General features: G+C 45.1%; 1 protein-coding gene across 10 annotated transcripts in view; it reads right to left on the bottom strand.

Annotated features, from left to right (window-relative positions):
• SLC2A9 (solute carrier family 2 member 9) overlaps positions 1-22,012 on the bottom strand; it is a 128,800-nt gene that overhangs the window by 95,363 nt on the left and 11,425 nt on the right. For 6 of the 10 annotated variants that reach the window (XM_084857122.1, XM_084857118.1, XM_084857114.1 and 3 more), the window contains exon 2: positions 19,612-19,697. In XM_084857122.1, the coding sequence (XP_084713248.1) occupies positions 19,612-19,689 (78 nt within the window). In that variant the 5' untranslated portion in view covers positions 19,690-19,697. Of the gene's footprint in view, positions 1-5,982; positions 6,779-19,611; positions 19,698-22,012 lie in introns of those variants that run through there. The other 4 variants (XM_084857124.1, XM_084857119.1, XM_084857123.1 and 1 more) reach the window with 2 other exon arrangements.

Here is a 22,012-nt window from a genome sequence, read left to right as displayed (position 1 = left end):
TTTCTTTTTCCACAGTGGCCACTTTAAGGTCAGTGTCCTGAGAGGCTGAAGTGTTCTTCCACTGGTTTTTGAATATTGCCATTTCAGATGGCAGGTTTGTGTCCATTTATTCTTTTCATAGAGACTGGCCTCTGTAGAATGCAAAAGGATACTGCTGACAGAAAAAGGCATATATCATATTGAAAGATGAACAAGTGAATAAACCCTTACTGCTGTGGGTGACATTTAAGGTCCTGTAATTGTGTTTCCATGGTAGATATGGGGACATTTGGGTTTGCATGGACTGCTCAAAGTACAGGCTCAAGGTGGTGTGAAAGTTACTGAAATCCTGGTGGAACTTAGTGAGGGCTTCCTGTCCACTGGCTGGGGCCCCAACATATCTGGAGGGCACCAGCTTAGGGCAGGCTGGTGTAGAACCTTCCTCAGTTCACACCAGCTGCCACAGTTGTTCAACTTAAAGGCACACCACAGCTTCTGAACTGTCTCTGCTGTAAGCCACCGTGGGAACCAGTTGATTGAAAGGTGGTATAAAATGTATTTAATTAAATAAAAATACAGAACTTTCCCTTGATAGGTAGCTAGGGAGCATAGAAACCTGTCTGCTCACATTTGTATACTCTAATCCACTCTCGAGCATTAATACAGCCTCAGAGTTCCTGGTTTCAGACTTGCACATTAGTTATAGAATGTGATTTTGATTCTCTTCATCCAGAACCTCTTGTCCCAGAACACTGTTCTCTTGTCCCCTTGCATCCCTGGTCAAACCTGGGAAAGGTGGGTGTGGGCTTTAAAAAAATGTTCAGATAAGTTAATAAGCCTTGCAGAAGCAGACATAAAGAATCGATATGGCTTGTTCTGCCAGTTCTCCCAGCTTGTTCTGAGCAAGAACTAAAGCCTGCAATCTTATGTGCCCAAACTTAGGAATAAGTCAGTTGAACATAGTGGGAATTCCACCCTGAACAAACCTGTCTTCCAAAGCAATATTTATCTGGCCCTTGGTGGAACTAATACATTTTAACCAAGATAGAAGTTTTTCCCACACCTTTGCTTGTAAAGAAAAAGGAAACACTTATTAAGTAGGATGAGAAGGAGATAGACCGCTGTAAAGCTCTTAGTTTTCTTCAGTCAAAATAATCAAAGAAACATTACTTTGGGCCTGCAGCAAGACAACGAGAGCATAATAGAGACGCAAATAGAATGGGGAATTAGCTCTAGTGACTACAGGGGATCCAGGGAGGCCTGCGTGCAATGGGGCAACTCGAAGTATGGTGACTTGGTAGCAGGCAGCCATCCCAACTGGATAGCAGCAGAAAATAAAGTTTGAAGGACAGAAAGATTAAGAATCTAGTGCAGATATTACCATGTCTCAGCACTCACAGCAGGCACAAGACCATTCTTCAGGGAGAGGGTTGCTTGGATTACGATGCCTTCTGCTTAGTCAGGCTTTGACTGACCTGAATGGGTTGGAGATCTGTTCTGGAAAGAGGGTCTCTCAGCCATGTCCCCTGTCCTGACTATACTAAGGGCTCAAAATAACAAACATGGAGAAGGGAGAGGACCAAGGGAGAAGGGGAGGAAGGATAAATAAAGCTGACTGGGACAAGGGTCTAACAAGAATGGAACAAGCTCCGCGTGCTGGGTCCTCCTCTGGTAGTCACTCTGGCATAGACTGAGCCTAGGCAGTGCTTAGCCGTGGAGATTGCAATCTGGCAGAGCTGGAATGAAGATTCTCTGGGGATTATTCATAGAGGGTATGCTTGCAGAGGGCTCCAGCAAAGTTACTCACAAAGGAAGATATATGCAGATGAGGGTTGCTCCTATGCTTGATGGCTCTTAATGACTCTAGTTTAGCAACCAAAGAAAAGACAATCCAACCACCACCAGTAGGCAAGGTTGGATTCGTGGGCTTCCCCTCAGGGGCTCTCACTAGCCAATCTGATCAGGTACCATTTTGATTTCATAGACAGCATCTGAATACCTGACAGAGAAAATGGCATTTGCATTTTCCAGACTAGGGATGTCCTTTTAGGGCCTGTTGGATTCCCGTGAAGTCCCCCTGCCTCTGCTCCGCTTGCCTTTGTTTCTGAAATCTGGGAACTTTCCCCTCTTTTGTGGAACTGCTGTAATTTGCGGAAAAATGCAGTTCTGCAAAAGAGGGAAAAGTTCCCCCTGCTGGCGGCCCACGCCCCTCGCGCTCTCCTTGCCAGTGTCAGCATCTGCAAGGAGAGTGTGAGGGGGTGCACCTGGCCGCGGAAGTCAGTCAGCTGGCCTGATTTCCGCAGGTCAAGTCAGGCCAGCTCACAGACAAGCCAGCCGGAGTTCGGGGGGCTGAGCTGCCAAAAGCTCAGAGGACTTAACCCCCCCCGCCCCCGATATGGATTTCTCTGACATCCCTATTCCAGACACGCTCCCTTTGTGACAAGGAGAATCCTAAATAGAGATGAAAACTGCTAGAACTGGTTTGCTGATATGGATCAACACAGCTGCCTGCATTTTTGGACTCTTCGTGGGGGCAAGTTTGGGGGACTGTCACACTTAACAACGAACGCCTGCATTTACTATTACACCACTTTATTTATTTATTTATTTGGTTTATATACCGCTGAACATATTTAAAAATCAGGAATAACAATAATTCCTGATTCAGGAATTATTATTTATTACATTTATATCCCACCTTTTTTCCTCCTCAAGGAACTCAAGGCGGCATATATAATCCTCCTCTCCATTTTATCCTCACAGCAATGAGGTAGGTTGGGCTGAGAGTCTGTGACTGGCCCCAAATCACCCAGTGAGCTTCCATGGCCAAGTAGGGACCAGAACCCGGATCTCCCGACTCCCAGTCCAGCACCCTAGCCACTACACCACCCTCTCAAGCACCTTGCCTAGAAAAGGGGCATTAGTGACTGGGTGATAGTTGGCATAAACTGAATTCAATGCATGTAACCTATCAGGGAGGACATGTATAGGGAAAGGTATCTCAAAGAGAATTAAAATGGTTACCAAGACATGTAGACTAGGCTTGAGAGAGGAAAGGTGGATGTCAATGGCAACCAAAGTGGACAATTCTTGGCCAAATTCTGGAAAAGTGCTATGAACCAATTCACTGTAAGAAGGCATGCAGAGGCCTATGCAAGTGCTACAACACCCTTAATTGCACTGCTCTTTGCTACCATTACAGAATCTATTTTGGGGGTAATTTAACTTAAATAGCAGTAGTAGCATTATATACTTCACAGAGTTAAGTTATGCCATAAAAAGACAACTATCTAGGTTTCCAGTTTCAAAACATGAGTAGATGTCTTGTCTACATTAAGCTTCACTTTGCTAGGCTTCGTCCTGCCCATTATTGCCCCTAGACACTAGTTCAGATCATCACTGAGTGAGCTGCATGCCATCTACATACTGATGACAATGCAGGAATAGAGGACAGATGTAGAGCCAATGGATGGAAATTGCAGGGAGGCAGATTTCAGCTAAACATTAGGAGAAACTTCAGTGTTCGACAGTAGAGCTGACTGCCTTAGGAGGCAGTGGGCTCTCCTTTGCTGGAGATAGTTAGCAAAGGCTGGATGGCCATCTGTCAGGGATGCTATAGTTGCATCTTGCATTGTCTGTCCTGCATTGCACAAGGGGTTGGACTAGATTATCTCGATGGTCCCTCCTAGCTCTATGATCTTATGATTCTATGACCAAATCCAGGCCTGAAGCCAAACTGAAATGGGCCTAGAGATAATATGTAAATAAGAGTGTCCAAAGCACTCTTTGGACACATCAATTATCTCAGAAACCCTTATAATAACCTTGTAAGGTAAGCTGCTATTATTATTATTATCTCCATAGGGAGACCAGGCCCATAGCTAGAACTACGGGCCTCGCTATGCAAGTTTAGACAGCCAAGCCGACTGGGGTATGCTGGGAGCTGTAAGATTTTTTTGTGTCTAACCATGCATAGGATTGTGCCCTTAATATTTATGTATTAAATATACATAAACTAAAATGTAATTTTCTCAAATGTAAAAATAGGGCCTAGTACTTGTCAGTTATTCGAATTCCTTTGCACTCATTGCCCAAAACATGCAAGGCAGGAACATGTTTACTTAACCCTGAGCAATAGGGTAGAATATAACTTTTTTTTTTTGTATCTCCACAAATAAAAGGGTTAGGGACTTACCTCTTTTAGAATAAAAGTTGAGTATTCAGGGAAGAGGTCTGGAATTCCCGGGAGGCTCCCACTGCAGCTGTGGCACGGTATGCAGAGCAGGCGGGGAGGCCCAGAGAATAGCGGGCTTATGTAAGCCTGCCTAACAAGTTTATTGCTTATACAAGGTATGAACTGAGGACTTCCCAGCTCACGCTCTTAGCTACTAGCTATGCTGTACCATTTCTCCCAAGATTTTGTGGGTGAAGATTTTATGATGCTGTTCTTGTTCACGTAGGTTATGCTGATTTTATGGCTAGTATGGCTATACTAACAGCATCATATATATGGCACTTCAGCGTAAAATAAGCCAAGGCAGGTCCCTACCAAAAGCATTTACAAATGAAGTGGAGGGGCGCGAAAGATGGAAGAAGTCCCGGCTGGCCCTGCCATTAAACAGGGTGAAACAACCTGCATCCAGTGGCACTGTGAAGGGGGCAGGGATAAATGAAGGCAGAAAGTGGTGTCTGAATGGTGCAGCCAGACTTTTTAAAGTGTTGGCTGGGGCTGGGAGATCATTTTGGCTTTCCATCAAACAGCAAAATGTCTTAGGCTGGCATGGGAGAGGTAACCGTAAGCAAGGGATTCGTGTGATTAACTGCAGTTTACATGTGCTTGGTTTCATTTCAGGTGGGGATGAAACTAAACTATTAAGAACGTTGGAAGATGCCTGACGATGAATCAGCCCATTGGTCCATCTAGCCCAGTACTGTCAACACTGACTGGCAAGAGCTCTCCAAGGTTTCAGGCAGGATTCTTTCCTAGTCCTACCTGGAGATGCCAGGGATGGGACCTGGGATCTTCTGCATGCAAAGCAGGTGCTTTGCCACTGAGCTACACCCCTCCTCCCCTCAAAGGCTGCATGGGAGATATGGGTAAAGGTTAAAACTCAAGGGGAGAGCAGAGAACTTCCTCGGCATGCTGTGTTTATACTTTGTCTCTCCTTGCCCCTTCTGATATGGCTAATAATAACCCAGCTCATTTCCGTACAGTTTTTCTCCTTGGGTAAGACTCTGTATTAGGCAGTATTTTTAGCTCTACAGTCCAACAGCTGTTGAGCCAAAGCTCTCTCAAAAGGAAAGGAGTCCACACTCTGCGAGAATCAGAACAGTGCCACCCTGCTCACATTTCTATCTGAATGGAAAAGAAAGAGGAAGAATCCCCATACACTTTGGACACAATTCAGCGGAGAGGTCTCCAGACCAGCCTGGGTGAAATGAATGAGAGCCGCTCAAGAACTTTTGTTCAGCTCAGCGGGTCTTGCCTGGGAGAACTGTGTTCGCGTTTCGTTTACAGAGCTTACTATTTTGTGCCAGGATCAACCCTGTCACTTCCGAAAGATATGAAGCAAGGACAGAAGTGAACGTCCCTGAGCAGGTACAAAGTGCATTTCTCTCGCTACCCAGTCATTACACAGAGCCGCCCCCTCCCCATTCATCAAAGATTAGGGAGAAGAGGTCCCAGATCAGAATTTGAATCCTGGCCCTCTTCTCGAGGACAGACTGGCACTCGAACTGCGTCGCCACATAACCACCTGGACCGCCACTCGCCCCGCCGGCCCTGAGCTTTCAACGCCCCGTTGGGGAAAGGCGAACGCCACGCTGGTAGCTGCCATCGTACGCCGTTTACTAGGGAGCAAGCCCACTGAGCGCTGCAGGAGTTCACTTCCGAGTAAACAAGCGCACACGACCGCGCTGCGGAAAAGCCACGTGGAGCGCGGATCAGCGTGGCTCTGCCTCCGTTCCTGTACCGGTCCAGCAGCACCCTTGTGGGGTACTCACGTTTCTTTCCTTTTTGCTGCCCGCTTGGATCAGAGGAACCAGGCTTGCCATGGTCGGAAGAGTTTGGGGCCTCCTCCTCCGGCGCTGCCTCAGGCGAGCAGGTTCTGCCTGTGCACATGGGCGCTGGCAGCGGAGACGCTCCAGTACCTGTTTGGCTCTCGCGGGCAGGCGGGCGGAGCTTGCAAAGGTGGAGCCCAGAGGGAGCCGCCGCTGGGCAGATACGCGACAGCCCGGGGAGCTGCTCAGCGCCCAGGCGGAGCGGGTTGAGGCGCCGAGCTCCCTTCCCGCGAGGCGAGAGGGAGGTCCAGCGAAGACTCAGTCGGGGCGACGCCGGGTTCTAGCGGCTAACTGGGGATCTCTCCGGACAAGGGAGAGCCCGGGAGGGTTAGAAAAACCCGTAGGGCGCCACAAGGCACACGTATCCGGAACAACACCAGGGGGACTCGGAGAAGAAGTGAGGGGCTTCCTTCAGAAAGTTGCTCAAACAGGGCTGCGTTTCTTCGATGATACTCACTGCTGAGTCAGCGAGGGAAACGGGGAATCGCGAACTCGCCCGTAAACGTAAAGGCTTTACTGCTGCTGCAAGGCGGTGTGAGGGATGGGAGGTGGAATTAAAGCTAGTTCATCCCCCTCCGCCAGACCTGGTGGGTCCGATCAGCTTTCGTTACCGGCTGCTTCCTGGCAGTGAAGGAATCCGATTGTTCTCGAGCACATGTTTGAACTGCGGCTTCGGTACTTCTTATGCAATGCGACAGGGATGGTATAAAAGCCGGAATGGAACAGCCTGGAATGGTCCCTTTATATATAAAAAAGGAATGATGCCAAAAACAATGGGATGTGTTAGAGAGACCCTTGCCTTGAGAGAACAATATTCAAGAACTGAAACCCTTCCAGTATTGTACTTTTATTGTACCCTTGACACCTAGGAGCCATTTGGGACAACAGAATGGCACAGAACACCAATGGCTGATGAACCAAATCCACCCATCTTGCATGACTAAATGGGAGTGATGCAATAGGCCAGGGGTCCCCCGTGCAGCACCCGCAAAGCTCTTCACTCCCTGCCCCCTTCAAAAAAAATTGCTTTAAATAAAAAAAATGGAAAAACCTTAAGGTGGCAGGTTCTCCTTCCTGTTCCTGAACCTACTGCTGATCAGCAGGCAGGAAGAGAAAGCAAGTCAAAGGGGCAAGGAAGGGAGAGAAATGGAAAGATGAAGGGGTGAGTGGGAGAGAAAGAGCAAGGCTAGGGAGAGAGAGAAAATGGCTTGGGGTGGGGAAGGGACAGAAATAGTGAAGAAAGGGGTTGGGGTGAGTAATAGCAAGGCTAGAGGTTGGTGTGGAGAGAGCAAGCGGAAAAGGTATGTGTGGAAGGAAGAAGACTGGGCAGGCCAGGAAGCAACTCTTTCTATTTCCCCTGCCCAGCCTCTAGTCTTGCTATTTCTCCCCCACCCCCACCTCTTGACTAGCCAGGCCCCCACTGCAGCCATTATGTGACTCACCACATCCTCCATGGGAGCCATTTTACGGTGGTGCCCACAGCAGTTTCTCAAGTGTGCCCACAGCTCCAGAAAGTCTGGGGACTCCTGCAATAGGCCATGAACCTTTCAGAATGTGATGGAAGTTTTGTAGCTTATCACATCACTGTTTTTTTCATCAGTGTTTTAAATAAAGGGGCTGTTCTGGGCTGTTCTGTTGGGGGCGGGGGGCAGTAAACAAAAACTAGCCTTGTTTTGTGGATAATAGCGAGAGGAATGCTATAAAAGGTATGCCCAAGGGGGCAACATGATTCAGCTGCAGGAGGCTTAAAAAGTTAGGGATGGCCTGCACTGGATTATGGCACCTTTTGTCCACCAGATACCTCTGTTCCGTTTCATTGGCCAGTTGCCTACTGGAGGTGGTTGGATGAGAACTGGGACATTTTCATATGTGAGGCTTAAATCAGTGTGTGCCAAAATCAATTTATAATATAGGTATAAAATCTTCATTGCTTATAATGTACAAACAATGTCTCTTCTCCATTCTTGCTCTCATTAACAATATTCATATGTAGTAGTACAACCACACCCCAATCCAGAAATAGGGTCATGAGGACACCCCTGCTTGCAGAGACCCACTTGTGGTCTTTCTCCTGCGTAGATCCCAAACTTCGGATCAGATTCCCTTTGGAGTTGTGACTGGCCCCCACTCTCTCTGTGTCCAGGGAGGGGGTCAAGACACATCTTTTTAACTTGGCTTTTAAAATTGTTGTTATCATTTTTAAGGTTATTTTAGTGTTTTACTATGTTTTTATTTGAGTTGGTTTTATCTTGATTTTTTTTGTAAACCGCTTTGGTTGGCTTCAGAAAGGCAGTATAGAAATATCCCAAATAAATAAATAAATCCTCTGTGATAGGTAACTTCTAGTTTAGGCTACTGTAATACACTCTATGTGGGGCTGCCTTTGAAGAACTATTTGGAAAATAAAATATAGCTATCCAGAACAAAGCAGCCAGACTTCTAACTGGGACTAGCCATATGGACAATATTAGAATGCATCACTGAGACCTGGCCAGAGGAGGAAGGGGTACCAGATAATAAATACCCATGCCATACTGCCATGTCTGGCTATAAATACATATAAGGCTGCCAACAAAGGAACCTAATGAAGCTAAAGGACACTAATCCTTCATTTTTTTCAAAATAAACAAGGGAAGGCAGGTATAAGTTACAAGCTTGTACCAGCTACAGAGAAATTGGATCCGGAGAGGATGGGCTTCCCTGCCAATCCCTGAGGTAGGTTGCAGTTGCAGAATCTACTCCAGATTCTACAGGAGATTTGCCTGAACACATAAGGTCTAAAACTGGGGACAGGGTGCAGGGGTGGACTTGCTGGACCCATCCCCAATGTCCCTGCCCCCTTCACTCCGACTTTGTGCATTTAGTGCAAAGGTCTGAAGCAGGCTTCTGTGTGCACTCAGGTGAGGGGAAGAGCCATAGAAGGTTCCATCCCCAGCATCTCCAGATAGAGCTGGAAAGTCTGCGTGAAAGACTGGAGAGCCGCTACCAGCCAGTGTTGACAATCCTGGCCTTAGATGGACTAGTGGTGTAAGGGCAACTTCCCATGTTCCTAGAAGGCTCCATGCAATTGGGAAGCCTGCTCAATGTGGGCTCCTGATTGTGCAGAGGCTTCTAAGCACGTTCATCCGAATGCATGAAGATCGAGGTGGGCACATAGGGACACTCGGGATGGAACTAAGAGGCCTGCCCCATGCCCTGTCCCCACTTTTAGCCCTTATGCATTACGGCTATTGCTTAAACAGGGCTGATCTTCTCTAGAGTTTAGGTAGAGCAGAATATGTGTACTTTCTACAGCAGAAGTAAGACGTTCTGTACCATTTACCCATTTGTGTCCACCAAAGTGTTAGGAAGGCTCTGAAATATACTTATATTAATTAACTAGTATTAATTTCACTACAGTGAAAATAGGACACCTTTTTCACTGATTCATATTAACGTTTCTGTTTACCATTTCGCTGAATGGATTACACATGAAAAAGAAGGGAATTGTTAAAAGAACTGCAATTAAATGCTTTCATGACCCTGGGGGTAAACCAGCTTGACACAGCCTGCAAGAGTTATATAAACGATGGTGTTGAGACAAGTGATGTGCAATGAAAATCCTGTCATTTTAGCTTTCCGTTCTAAATTAGTGGAATATAAGGTACAGAGAGTTTACATAAGAAAACTCCATTTGAGGTTCCTTCCAACTCTCATTCATTTTAGTTTCACGCAGTATTATCTCCTTAGTGTCTATTTCTAACATGCTCACAATATGTATAAAGGGTGTCCCCAGCCAGTCGTGTCCAACCCTAGGGTGTGGTACTCATCCCCGTTTCTAAGCCGAAGAGCCAGCGCTGTCCGAAGACGCTTCCGTGGTCATGTGGCCGGCACGACTGGACACCGAGGTGCACGGAACGCTGCTACCTTTCCTGCCGAAGCAGTACCTGTTTATCTACTTGCAATTTCTTGCTTTCGAACTGCTAGGTTGGCAGGAGCTGGGACTGAAGACGGGAGCTCACTCCGTCACGCGGCACTCGGGTCTCGAACTGCTGACCTGCCGACCTTCCAGTCTGCAGTTCAGCGTCTTAACCACTAAGCCACCGCGGCCCCTTCACAATATGTATACAGCAACAGTAATAACAGAATTTGTGTTAAGAGTCTGATCCGAGATATTAATTGCATATGTTATGTATTGATACTAGGGCTGTGCAGGGACCCCCAAAATCCACCTTGGAGGCCTCTTTGGGCCTTCTAAGGTAGGCTTGATCCAATTCGGGCTGATTTGGGCCGCCCCGACCCACTTTGGCCTCTGGAGCTGAAGCGGGATTCAAATTCCCCCCCCCATCCCTTAGCTCTTTACCTGGGTCCTCGGTGATTCGTGCCAGCAGCCATCTTCCTGTTCCAGGGAGTCGCCATTTATTTGTATTTTTTTAATGGTGACTCCCTGTATTTCCAGAAATAGATCCTGCACAAATGGTGTCCATCAAGTATGCTATATTAATGTTGCGTGCTTGATGGCTGCCATTTGCACAGGATCTATTTCTGGAAATAGAAGATGGCTGCTAGTGCATGTCCTGAGGGCCCAGGTAGGGCGCTGGGTGGTGGCAGTGGCAGTGTGGCTGGGCTTCCCGATTGCTCTGAAGTGTGCCGAAGCACTTCAGAGCGACCCGACCTGCTTCGTACCCCTTCCATCCCACCTCGGAAGCAGCCCAAAGCGCCCCACTTCGACTCAGAATTTCGACTTCAGGCCGAAGCAGTGCACAGCCCTAATTGATACTAGAATAATATAGCACCCATCTCCATTCTCTCCTCCTTATACCTTATATCAGGGGTGGGGAACCTCAGGCCCAGAGTCCAATCCGGCCCTCCTGGGGTTTCCCAGATGGCTACGTCTCCTTCCACTAGCCCCACCCTCTTTCCCCCAACCACCTATTACTTCATGGTTTCCCGGCTTTTGTGTAGTTTTTCCCATTCCTCTTCTAAGGCTTAGTTACAGGCAGTAAGAGCTTTAAGCTAAAATGTGCAACTGTTACCTTTTGTATTTTTGGTTCCACCGCATTTGCCCTCAGCCCCACCCATAACTAGAATGCGGCTTCCAAGAGCTTCTCTGAAATTGAATTTGACCCTTGGGCTAAAAGAGGTTCTCCGCCCCTACCTTATAAAGACAGACATGCACTGAAGAATTTGCCTCTCAGTTACATTCTTTATAGTGGAGAAAAAATAGATAAAGCAGGCTTTCCTGTTTTGTCTTGCACAGCTATTCTATGGCATTACTTTGCTGTTTAAATTCCTTTTCAAATAGTGTGGGTAAATTCCCACCAGCTTGATGCAGAGAAGCTAGCAAGGTTTAGTCACCTTGGCTAAAATTATGTGCTTGAATATTGGACGGTTAATTTCTACTGAAATTTCAGGACTCAAAGAGGTGGCTGAGTAAAAATTCTGGAGGTTGGGCTTCAGAGGTGCTTCAGAGCCCTGCATAGCCCCTTCACTCTCCTGATGCAGGGAGCCCCATGACTAGCAGCATATGAAATAATATGAAAAATTGCAAAATTGCAAGATAAATGATACAGAATAGAAGAAATCATGTACAGTTGCCAAATTTGTACAGTTTATACAAATTGCAGACAACAGCTTTCAGTCTGTTAGAATTTGTACTTCGTTGGCACAGAATTTTAATTTTCCAAGGACAGGGTTTGCCCAGGTTCATTTCCTAACCTCTTCAAGAGGTCTATGGTTTTGCTTTCCACACCACAGCAAGCGCGCAGATGGCCCCTGGCATGCGTGACAAGCCCCAGACTTACTCTTAACCATAGAGATGTGGAGGGGAGATGATCTGTGCCCCCTCCCCAACCTGAAGGTTTGGAGGAAGCTTGGGATGCATGCTGGCCCTCTGCTTTCCCAGAACTCTGAGCTGGAGCGGCGGGGCTCGTATTTGCATTGCACATCATCCTCCACTCCTTTTTGCAGCTCCAAGCTCAGAGCTGGCAAAGGGAGTAGCTCCCTGACCTTGCACTGCATTTTGGAGGTACAGCAAGAGTAAGGGACAACACCCCTCCCGCTGGGGAGGGGCAAGGTCCTAGTAGCCACAAATATTTGGTTGGCTATCAAGGTCAGCCAAAATTTATGGACTCCTGCTAAGTTCTAACTTTAGTATGAAATACACAAAAGTCAGCCAGTGTCAAATTCAATACACACTGCCCTTCAACTATCTTGCTCTGGTATATAGGCCCACTAGTTAATCAAAAGGCTTGGCAGAAAAGAATTGTTTTCACCTGGCATTGAAAACCAACCAATATTGCCACCAGTCTAACCTCCAGGGTGAGGGCGTTACACAGCCGAGATGCCACTACTGAGAAGGCTATGAGTCCCAGAAGCCTGGACGTTGGTGATGGTATAACAAAAAAGGACTCCCCAGCAGATCTCACCTCAGATACAGCATGATACGGGGAGAGGTACTCCTTCAGGCAGTGGAGGCTGGTGGCTCTGATTTTGGTGGGGCTGTAAATCCATTCTGGGTTTCGGTCAGAACCAGCCAGAACTCTAAAGGAGCTATCCATGGTGCTGAACCCTATCCCACAAATAAGTTCAGCATGTTGGATAGCCCCTTTAGAGTTCGGGCTGGTCCTCATTTAAACCCAGAGTGGATTCATAGCCCCACCAAAATCAGAGCCACCAGCCTCCACTGCCTTTAGGTAGCCATGTTCAAAGCTATTTAGGGCTTTATACACAAAAACAGAACTTTGAATTGGATTCCTTGACACAAATAGGGAGCCAGTGCAACTCTTTGAGAACCATTGTTATATGGGCTTAAACTGCCAAACCAGTCAACGACCTCACAGCTGCACTTTGCACAACCTGCAATCTATGAAGCATCTTCAGCGGCAGCCACACACAGAGCATGAAGGAACAGAAATGTCTCTTATAAATTTGTATATAGTTTGGATGTTAAAGGGTTAATTATTTTCTCTGAAATTGCTGGAACCAAAAGGTCAAAAATTCAGGCAGTTGATGGTAAGTCTGCCTAGCAAGAGAGAGAACAGGAGGTTTATCAAGACGTCACATAAATAAGACGCTTGTGAAAGTCCTGTAATTTTGCAATAGGTTTCAGTTCTGCAAAATGCAGGGTTTTTGCAGAAATGTTTGCAAGGAGCTCATCAGAAAAAAATAATTGGGGCAAGGGTGCACCTTCCTGGTTGGTCCAGAGTTACAACAGCACCAGCTAGCTTTAACTTATAAAAAGTCCTGTAGGTAATCCTACAGTCCTGCAGTCCTGCTCACATTCAAGGTTGTGAACAAGACATGTTCGCATGATTTGCGAAAAGGAACAAAATTTTCATACAGCCCTACTCCCAATTTACTATATTTCCCTGGCTAGGTGGAGCATCCTTGATCTTTAGAAACATGGAGACAGTAAGCAGGGTCAGGATAAGGCATCATGGGGAAGGTTTGTGAGGAAGAAATCTTAAACAATCATGCCACAGGATGCACTAAATATTGAAAGTAGAGCTTACTTATTCATATGCAAGAAGGCAGGACTTACAGATGAAAACAAGGTTTAACATTCAGAACAAATACTCAGAAATAGGAAGAATAAAGGTTGCCTCAGTCCCTAGCTACACTAATTCTAACCCTGGGGTCATTTAAAGGATAATACAATTATAGTGGCTAAGACACTACCTTCTCTCTCCCAGGTTAACTGCCTACTCTCCAATGGACAAGTTCCAGTTGTCAAATCCAACTGCCAATGAGGCTGTGCTTTCTCTTCTCCTGCTCCCCGATTCATTCATGGAGGAGGGGTCTCCCTCTTGATAGGCAGTTTCTCAGGCTCAGTTGCCAAGCCTGCCAGATGATCAAAGGGCATTACAACAGTCTAACTGGGAGGTAGCCAGGATGTGGTTTACTGTGGTCAGGCTATCCCTGTTCAAAATCAGCTATAGCTGATGGACCAATTGGAGCTGGAAACAGACACTCCATGCCACTGCAACCACTTTAGCTTCTAATGACAAGGAAGAATCAAGGAGTGCCCCCATCCTAGACTACACACCTGCTCCTTCAGAGGGGGAGTAACCCCATCCAGAGCAGAAAGGAAAGGTTCCTCCTGTGCAAGCACTGAGTCATTGCTGACTCCTAATTCCCCAACATGGGAACCACCAATCCACAGCACCTTCATCTTGTTGGAATGCTACTTCAGTTTATTGGCCTTCCTCCAAGCCATTACTGCCTTCAAGCACCAGTCAGGCACCTGCATAATTTAATGATTCCGATGGAAAAGTGAGATAGAGCTGGGTGTCTTTTGATGCAATGGAGAAAGATTATATCTTCTGACTATTTTAGTCTTTACAATCATTGCTAAACCTGGGTTACTAATTGTTACAGTGGACATGTTTTTAGTTTCATATTCTGAGGAATCTTGGATCCATAATCTTCTAATTTATATACTTTGCGCTAATTTCTTTGACTTTTTTTTGCATATTGAAGTTCATGAGACTTTATGAGATTAATTAGTGATAGTATCAACTAATTAGAATTTGCATTGCATTACTTTTAATTCATAGATGTTGCATGCCTTCACGTGATGCTCATGTGGCATTTGGCCACTTTGATTCACACTAAGATTACTCCTATTTAGAAGTTCACAGAATGAAGCATACATTTATTGAGGGTTTCCATTAGCTAAGTCTGCAGAATATGAACTGTAGAAAAGCATTGGAAGGAAGCTGGTGTCTGGTGATCAAGCAGATGAGTGGGGATGGGCACTTCAGTTTGTGCCTGATCAACAAGTTGATTAGACTAAGAGTTTTTCTACATGAGGCTTTTAACCCACCACTTTACTGAGGCTTCTGCTTCCAAATTCTTTGTGGGATTAAGCTCGGCTTCTTTACACAAGTTTTTTTCTGGTTTTTTTGTTCTCTGCCTTTCTATGTGTTTCATTACACAACCAGTAGGTGGCGCTGTTGTATAGAGGAATTGCACAAATATACCAGGGTTTCATGCTGCCATTCACAGAAATATCAGACTTTCCTCGTTAGGAAAAAAAGATCACTATACTGGTTGCAAAGCACAGGAGAGGTCCTGCAGGATGACGATGTTGTGCAAAGCACCCATAAACTACTGTGACTGAGGAATCCCAAGTGCACAATAAAGGCCTCATGCAGAAATGTTCTAAGTAACCTGCCTAGAATCTACAGCTTTATAGGACTTTATTGGCCTCTTGTGTCATCTAACAATGCCTGCTGAGTTGGTAGCTCCTATGCACACATAGGCCACCTGCAGTGGTGGCCTGTGGGTAGCAGCTGAGAATAGAATATAAATTTTATTTGCATCAAGCACAAGCAATTGCACTTAATACATCATATATGAAACACAACAGAATAAAATAATGAAACTAAAAATTATAAAACATTATTTACACCAACCACAGTATATATCAAATATAAAATACTACTAAGGAAATTGAATTACCAAACTAAATTAAAAAAAAAAAGGATTCAAGGTACCATAGTAAACTTGAGTTAAATGGCAGCTACCAAACATTTTGTGGACTTTGTTGTCATATGTTTATCTCAGTCTGCAAGAAGGAAGGATAGTTAAAAATCAGATGAGTGCCCTGAGAGAGATCCTAATATGGGGGTAATTAATTCTTTCTGCAAATCTCTGTAGAAGGAGCAAAACTACATGAGAGAGATGCAGTGCCATCTCCACATGGACATACAAGATTTCCCAGTGGAATTCTCTTGAAACAACCCTCAAGTGATGCAAAGGGCAGTAGATTCAACTGTGGACTTGGGAAAGCTCTCCTGTATTTAAAAGGAGAGCATTAGATCTTGCAAATACAATGCTGATAGATGTGGAGGGTTAGGCAGGAAATGTCATGCCAAAGACATAATTTTCTTGCAGCAGACCATTGTTTTTTTGTTCAGTTGCTGCCTTAAAGAGTCTCTTGCTTCACCAAGAGTTAGTAACTGTTGTGGTGAAAGGCCAAAAGAGCAGATTCTGAGATTGATCACTTTCAACCAGCTGCTCCTATGGGACTCAAGCGGAATGAAAGGAAGCAAACCAAAGGGGGCTAACCTCAACTGTAGCCAATAGTTAAATGTTCTGAGGCAGGCCTGCATAGAAACAGAAGGAAGTTCAGCTTCCAGTCTCAAGAAGATATTTGAAATACATCCTGGGACCAAAAAAAAGTGCCTAAGAAACTTGGACTGTACAACATCTAGTGGTTTTAAACTGACATCAACCCAAACCTGAATCCCATAAAACAATTGAGCTAAAGGCATAGCCTTAAAAATTTAAAGCACTGAAGTTATATAATGATGACCTTTTGTGTAAAAAAGAAAAGAAAATACATTCAGATTTTAATACTCTGCAAAGCCTTTTCCACAACTAATTCCTGCTGAGCCAGCCATGCTCCTGATGGTTGAAAAACCATGACCAGGTACTTAAAAACTCTAACTTGTTGAAATGGAAGTTTATCCCAATAACATTTATGTAGCCTATGTTGTTTAGAGAACACCATTACTTTTGTCTTGCTATAATTCATCACTAGGTGTTCCTTCATCAATCTTTTTAGACCTGCTTTAATCTGGGATAGAAGTATAGCATCATCTGCTTATAGTAAAACAGAAATAGTTTTTGTAGCCAGTTTAAGGGTGTGATAAACTGAAGATGTTAAATGCTCAACAATATCATTAGCATATGAGCTGAACAAAAGAGAAGCTAAAATACAGCCTTGCTTAATCACTTTTGTGGATGGCACAGAATCTGTAAAGTGTCAATCTGCAGTACACTACACTTTCAGCCAAGTGCTATTATATAGACTTTAAATTTGAAAGAAGAGTTTTGTATCTGTAGTTGAAGAGACTAATTTTTCCTATGATCTTGTGTGAGGGATTGATTCGAATGCCACCTTCAGGTCAATAAAAGCCACATATAGAACACCTCCTGGGTTTTTGTTTTTCATATTTGTCAATTAGACAGGTTAGAACAAAACAATGATCTATAGCAGATCTACCCTGACTGAACCTGCTTGTTCATCTACCATAATACCTTTCTCATGTATTCACTCAGTTTATTACAGAGGAGCTTTGCATGAAGTTTGCAATAATTTGCTGGTTCAGATTTAGAGACTTTTTAAAATATGGGGATAATTACATTTCAGGTAATAGATGTATTGCATCAATAAATGAAAATAAGACTCCCAGCAAAGAACCCCACCAACTAATGCTAGATTTTAAAAGTTCTGGGGTAAAAAAACACCGATACCAGGTGCTTTGTTACTCCTTATTTAAGACGAAAGATAGTTAATTTGTTCTGTGACTGGCAGCCATTCAGGTAAATTCTCTGTTTTTGTGTGTGGTTGCAGTGAGAAGGAGAAGGGAGGGATGTGTATATATGTATGTATAGGTGGTGATCCAGAATGAGAGAAAAAGAGATGTGGGGAGTGAGTTGCCTGGCAGAGTATGGAGAGAGAAAAAGAGTTTGTCTCCTGTGAAATAGGTCTCTGTTGCTGCTGAAAATTGTGGGTTCAAAGGCGTTGTTAAGAGTGTTGGGATTCAGACCCAACCTCTGCCTTATACTCAGTCTTTTGGGAGATTACTTATCCTTTGTGACTTGCCACGCCGCCCATGGCAGCCATTTTGTGGTGGTTCCCATGCCAGTCGCTCAAATTGCCAGAGTGAGGCAACTTACTGGATAGGTTCTCTGGGGAGGTATTGGCACACCATTTTAAGAGCCGCACTTACTCAGAGTGAGGCATAGGGCAGATGGTGGCAGCTGCCCAGAAGAGCCATAACGGCTGCTTCCCTGCTGCAGCATTTGCTGCAGCAGGAGAGTGGTCAGTAGGGCACCCCAGAGGTGGCCACCTGATCATCCTATTCCTCACTTTGAGAAGCATAGGATGACAGCAGCGTAGTGACGAATGGCGCTCCCAGTGCTGGAGTGTGCAGGATCCATCGCCCTTCCCGACCCACCACCTGAGGCGGGGGATTCACCCTGCCTCACAGAAGGGCTGGTTCTGCTTGGGACTTTGAGGCACAGCAGAGAGCAGACTAGCAGCGCCCTATTCTGATAAGCTCATAGTACTGCAGAGCATAAGATGCCTGTATCCTGGGGAGGGACCACAGGTCAGTGATAGAGCGCCTGCTTTGCGTGCAGAAAGGTCCGAGGCTCAATCTGTGGCATTTTCAGGCAGAGTTGAGAAAACTGTCTGAAGCCAGAGAGAACACTGCCCATCAGTGTAGACAATACTGAGGTAGATGGATGCAGTATAAGGCAAGTTCCAGTGCTCCTAGAATCCTTGTTTTGAGAGTGCCTTAGACAATAATGTCTGCAATTGTTATTATTTAATTAGTACCATATTGCCCAGGCTCAAGATTTGATTAAAAGACTGAATAGGGAGCATTTGTAAAGAAGACCCAGGACTCCGTCCACTTCCTCCTCTCTCAGTGCCAATTTACATAGCCAGCCCTCAAAAACTCTTAGCTAGGCCCACAGTGAATTGTGGGATTAATGGCTTGCAGTTCCTGACTACAAGCTATGTGGAGACGCTAAAAATCCTGAGGTAGAGATGTTTAAAATATTGTGTAAGATGTATACATACGTATGTTCTGTAATGTAATGTTGTTACAATTATCAAGGTTATCTGGGAGAGGTAAAAAGGTTATTTCTAACTGAGACTAGTTACTTTATGAGTGAGGCCTGCTGCTGGCAGCATGCCAGTTTCCAGTAATGCTGTTAAGTGCTGTTACCAAATCAGTTTTTATGATCTTAGTGGTTCAGGGTTAGACTTTCTAGCTTATCAGATAGAAGAACATTCTATTGACTCTCATTGGCATGCATTTACTTACTTACTTACTTACTTACTTACATACATACATACATACATACATACTGCTCCAGATCAAAGATTTCAGAGCAGTGAACAACAAGATAAAAGAACAAAACCCCATAATTAAAACAATTAAAACATTAAAAAACAGATTCTGAACGTAATGAACAATGGCTGGTCACTCAGGGAAGGCCTCTCAAAATAACAATGTCTTCAGGATGCGTCAAAAGCAACACAATGTTGGCGCGTGCCTGACCTCCAGAGGCAGGGAATTCCACAGGAAGGGAGCCACTACGCTGAAGGCTCTCTTCCTGGTGGACTCCAACTGGGCCATAGGTCCATGTGGAACCACCAGGAGCATGCCCTCCAATAATCTCAGTGACCGGGCAGGTTGGTAAGGAAGAAAGCGCTCTCTCAGGTATGCAGGTCCCAAGTTGTTTAGGGCTTTGTATACTAGTACTAATACCTTAAACCTGGCCCGGTAGTGAATAGGCAGCCAGTGCAGTTCCCTCAGCAAAGGAGTTACATGCTGAAAAGGGGCAGCTCCTGACAACAGCCGAGCTGCTGCATTCTGCACTAGCTCCCGCTTCTGGACCAGCCTCAAGGGCAGCCCCACATAGAGGGCTTTCTTGATAAAGGTCATCCATCAGGGCAACAAAGGCTGATTCAGTCCCATAGCCAGATTGAAACCCAGACTGGAAGGGTCTAGTTATAAGCACCGTTCACATGTTTGAAATTTTCAATATGAAAAAAATGTCACTTACCACTTTCTTCTTTACTACAGGATTACCTTTAACCTCACTACAGCTTTTCTCTTCAATCTTTGTTCTGTTATTCTCCATTTTGTTACCTGTTGTTAATATGGAAAAGTGTTTGTAATTAATTTTCTTAAAATTAAGTGGCAGGATGAAGTTTCATCTGCAAGTAGCCTTACAAATGAAGAGCTTGATCTTATGAGAAAAAAACCTCATAAACATCAGCATTACTGTAATCAACATGAAGGAACGACATCTTTCAGGAACCTGTGGAACTTAGCTATCATTTTAGGGGATGGGGGGAAGGGAAGATTTCTCCATACTGTGGAGAAAATTTCAAAGATGAAGGCAGTGGTATTTGAACCTGCCTGATACCAGAACATAGGAACATCCAATGTAACCCACTCTAACAACTCTTACAGTGGAGCTCCTGGGTCAAATCTATATGGAAACAGAATGAGAAGTGCATTGGAGTACTATCCGGATTTTCATGGAATCAGTTTTGGTCCGTCAAGGACACATGAAGCAAGAAAAGCTGAATGTACTGTACCTTTAAAATCTGGTTTTCACAAGTCACACAGCACTTGAAAGCATCATGCTTCTGGGTTGGGTTGGGGGAGTAGAACAGAATGTCATCAGCCAGGCAGGGGCTGCTCAACCAATGAGAAAGGCTTGTTTCTCCACCCCTGTCCAGGCTCCCCCATGCTACAACATTATTATGAATGGAGAGTAACTAATTCACAATTCTGAAGGCTCCCCCCTGCTACAATATTATATGAATGGAGAGTAACTAATTCACAATTCCATTCCAGCAAACTATCACAGAGTTAGAGCTCCCCCCCGCTTTCCCCCAATTTTTGCACTTCACTTTTGCATGAAGAAGCCCAAATCCCCGATTCCCCAGTGTAGCATCTGAAGGCTCCCTATGAGAGCACCCCCTCCAATTTCACCCCATTCCAGCAAACTGTCATGGAGTTATTGCTCCCCCCTTTCCCCCAATGTGTGCACTTTTGCATGAAGAAGCCCAAATCCCTGATTATCCAGTGCAGCATCTGAAGGCTCACTATGAGAGCATGCTCCCCCCCATTTCACCCCATTCGAGCAAACTGTCATGGAGTTATTGCTCCCTACTTTCCCCCAGTGTGCGCATTTTGGGATGAAGAAGCCAAAATCCCCAATTATCCAGTGCAGCATCTGAAGGCTCCCTATGAGAGCACCTCACCCACTCACATTCCAGCAAACTGTCGCTGAGTTATAGCTTCCAACCCCCCTTTCTCCTTCCCTGGGCACTTTTCCCTGCTCACAGTGACAGGCTTCTCTGCTCCCATGTTCCCGGGACCATGCTAGATTGCTACAGCAATAAAGTCCTTATTCGCATAAGGGCTTATGCTCTTAAGCCCTTACTGCAAGCATCAAAGAGAAGCAAAGTTATGAGACATCAGAGAAGCGACTTCACACAACATCAGAGAAGCAACTTCACACATCAGAGAAGTGACTTCACACAACATCACAGAAGCTAGGTAATGCAAACATCAGAGAAGTGCCTAATCATAGGGGCTAATTACCCCCACTGGTGAAAAAGGAAGTGCAGCATGATTCTGAAGGCTCAAAAGAGTGCTCTAGTGCTTTGATGTGTTGGAAAGGCAGGCTACTTACTTTGGTTATATAGATTACCGAGGGCACAAAATGGTGAAAGACACCCCCCCGGGAACGCCTTGATCATACTGAATTTGGAAATGCTGAATTAAGCCCCTGTAGTTTACCTCACACCTCTCCCCTCTCATCCACCATTGGGATATTATGAAAGATTAAAAGATACTGTGCTATTGTGAATGGGAAAAACAGCCTACACAATCTGAATGGGTGAAGCAGCTACTGAGCTATTGTGAATGTTTGAAACAGTGCTACTGCACTATTATGAATTGGAAAAACAGGCTGCACACTGTGAATGTGTAAAGCAGCTACTGTGGTATTGTGAAAAACAGGCTACACACTGTGAATGGGTAAAGCAGGTACTACACTAGGCTGCATATTGTGAATGGGAAAACAGCACTACTGTAATACAATGAAAGGATGAAACAGCATGAAGAAATGGGAAAGAAAAGCTGTGTCCCTACTAAAAGCACCCTACTGCGAATAGGGAAAAAGAGGGAATGGGATGGGGTAATGGGTGCCACCATCACTGCCAGGTCACAGAGGCATGCCCAGGATTTAATGCAGGGGGATGGGGCACACTGCAGAGGAGCCATGCAGGAGCTATGTTTAAGGAAAAAAGACCCACTAAAAGGACTTTCCGAAAATGCGCTTTTTCCAGAGGCAAGCTGCAGGGTTGCTACGGAATACGGATTGGTGACAGTCTCATATCTTGCAAATGACCCTGCTATACCATCACTCCACACTAAATTGGCCA

This window comes from Heloderma suspectum, chromosome 5 (assembly GCF_057233095.1).
Source record: "Heloderma suspectum isolate Gila_16-S chromosome 5, 16-S_ref, whole genome shotgun sequence".
Lineage (NCBI taxonomy): Eukaryota > Metazoa > Chordata > Lepidosauria > Squamata > Helodermatidae > Heloderma > Heloderma suspectum.
The sequence above is the reverse complement of the archived record's forward strand: the minus strand, read 5'-3'. Positions and strand labels throughout refer to the sequence as shown.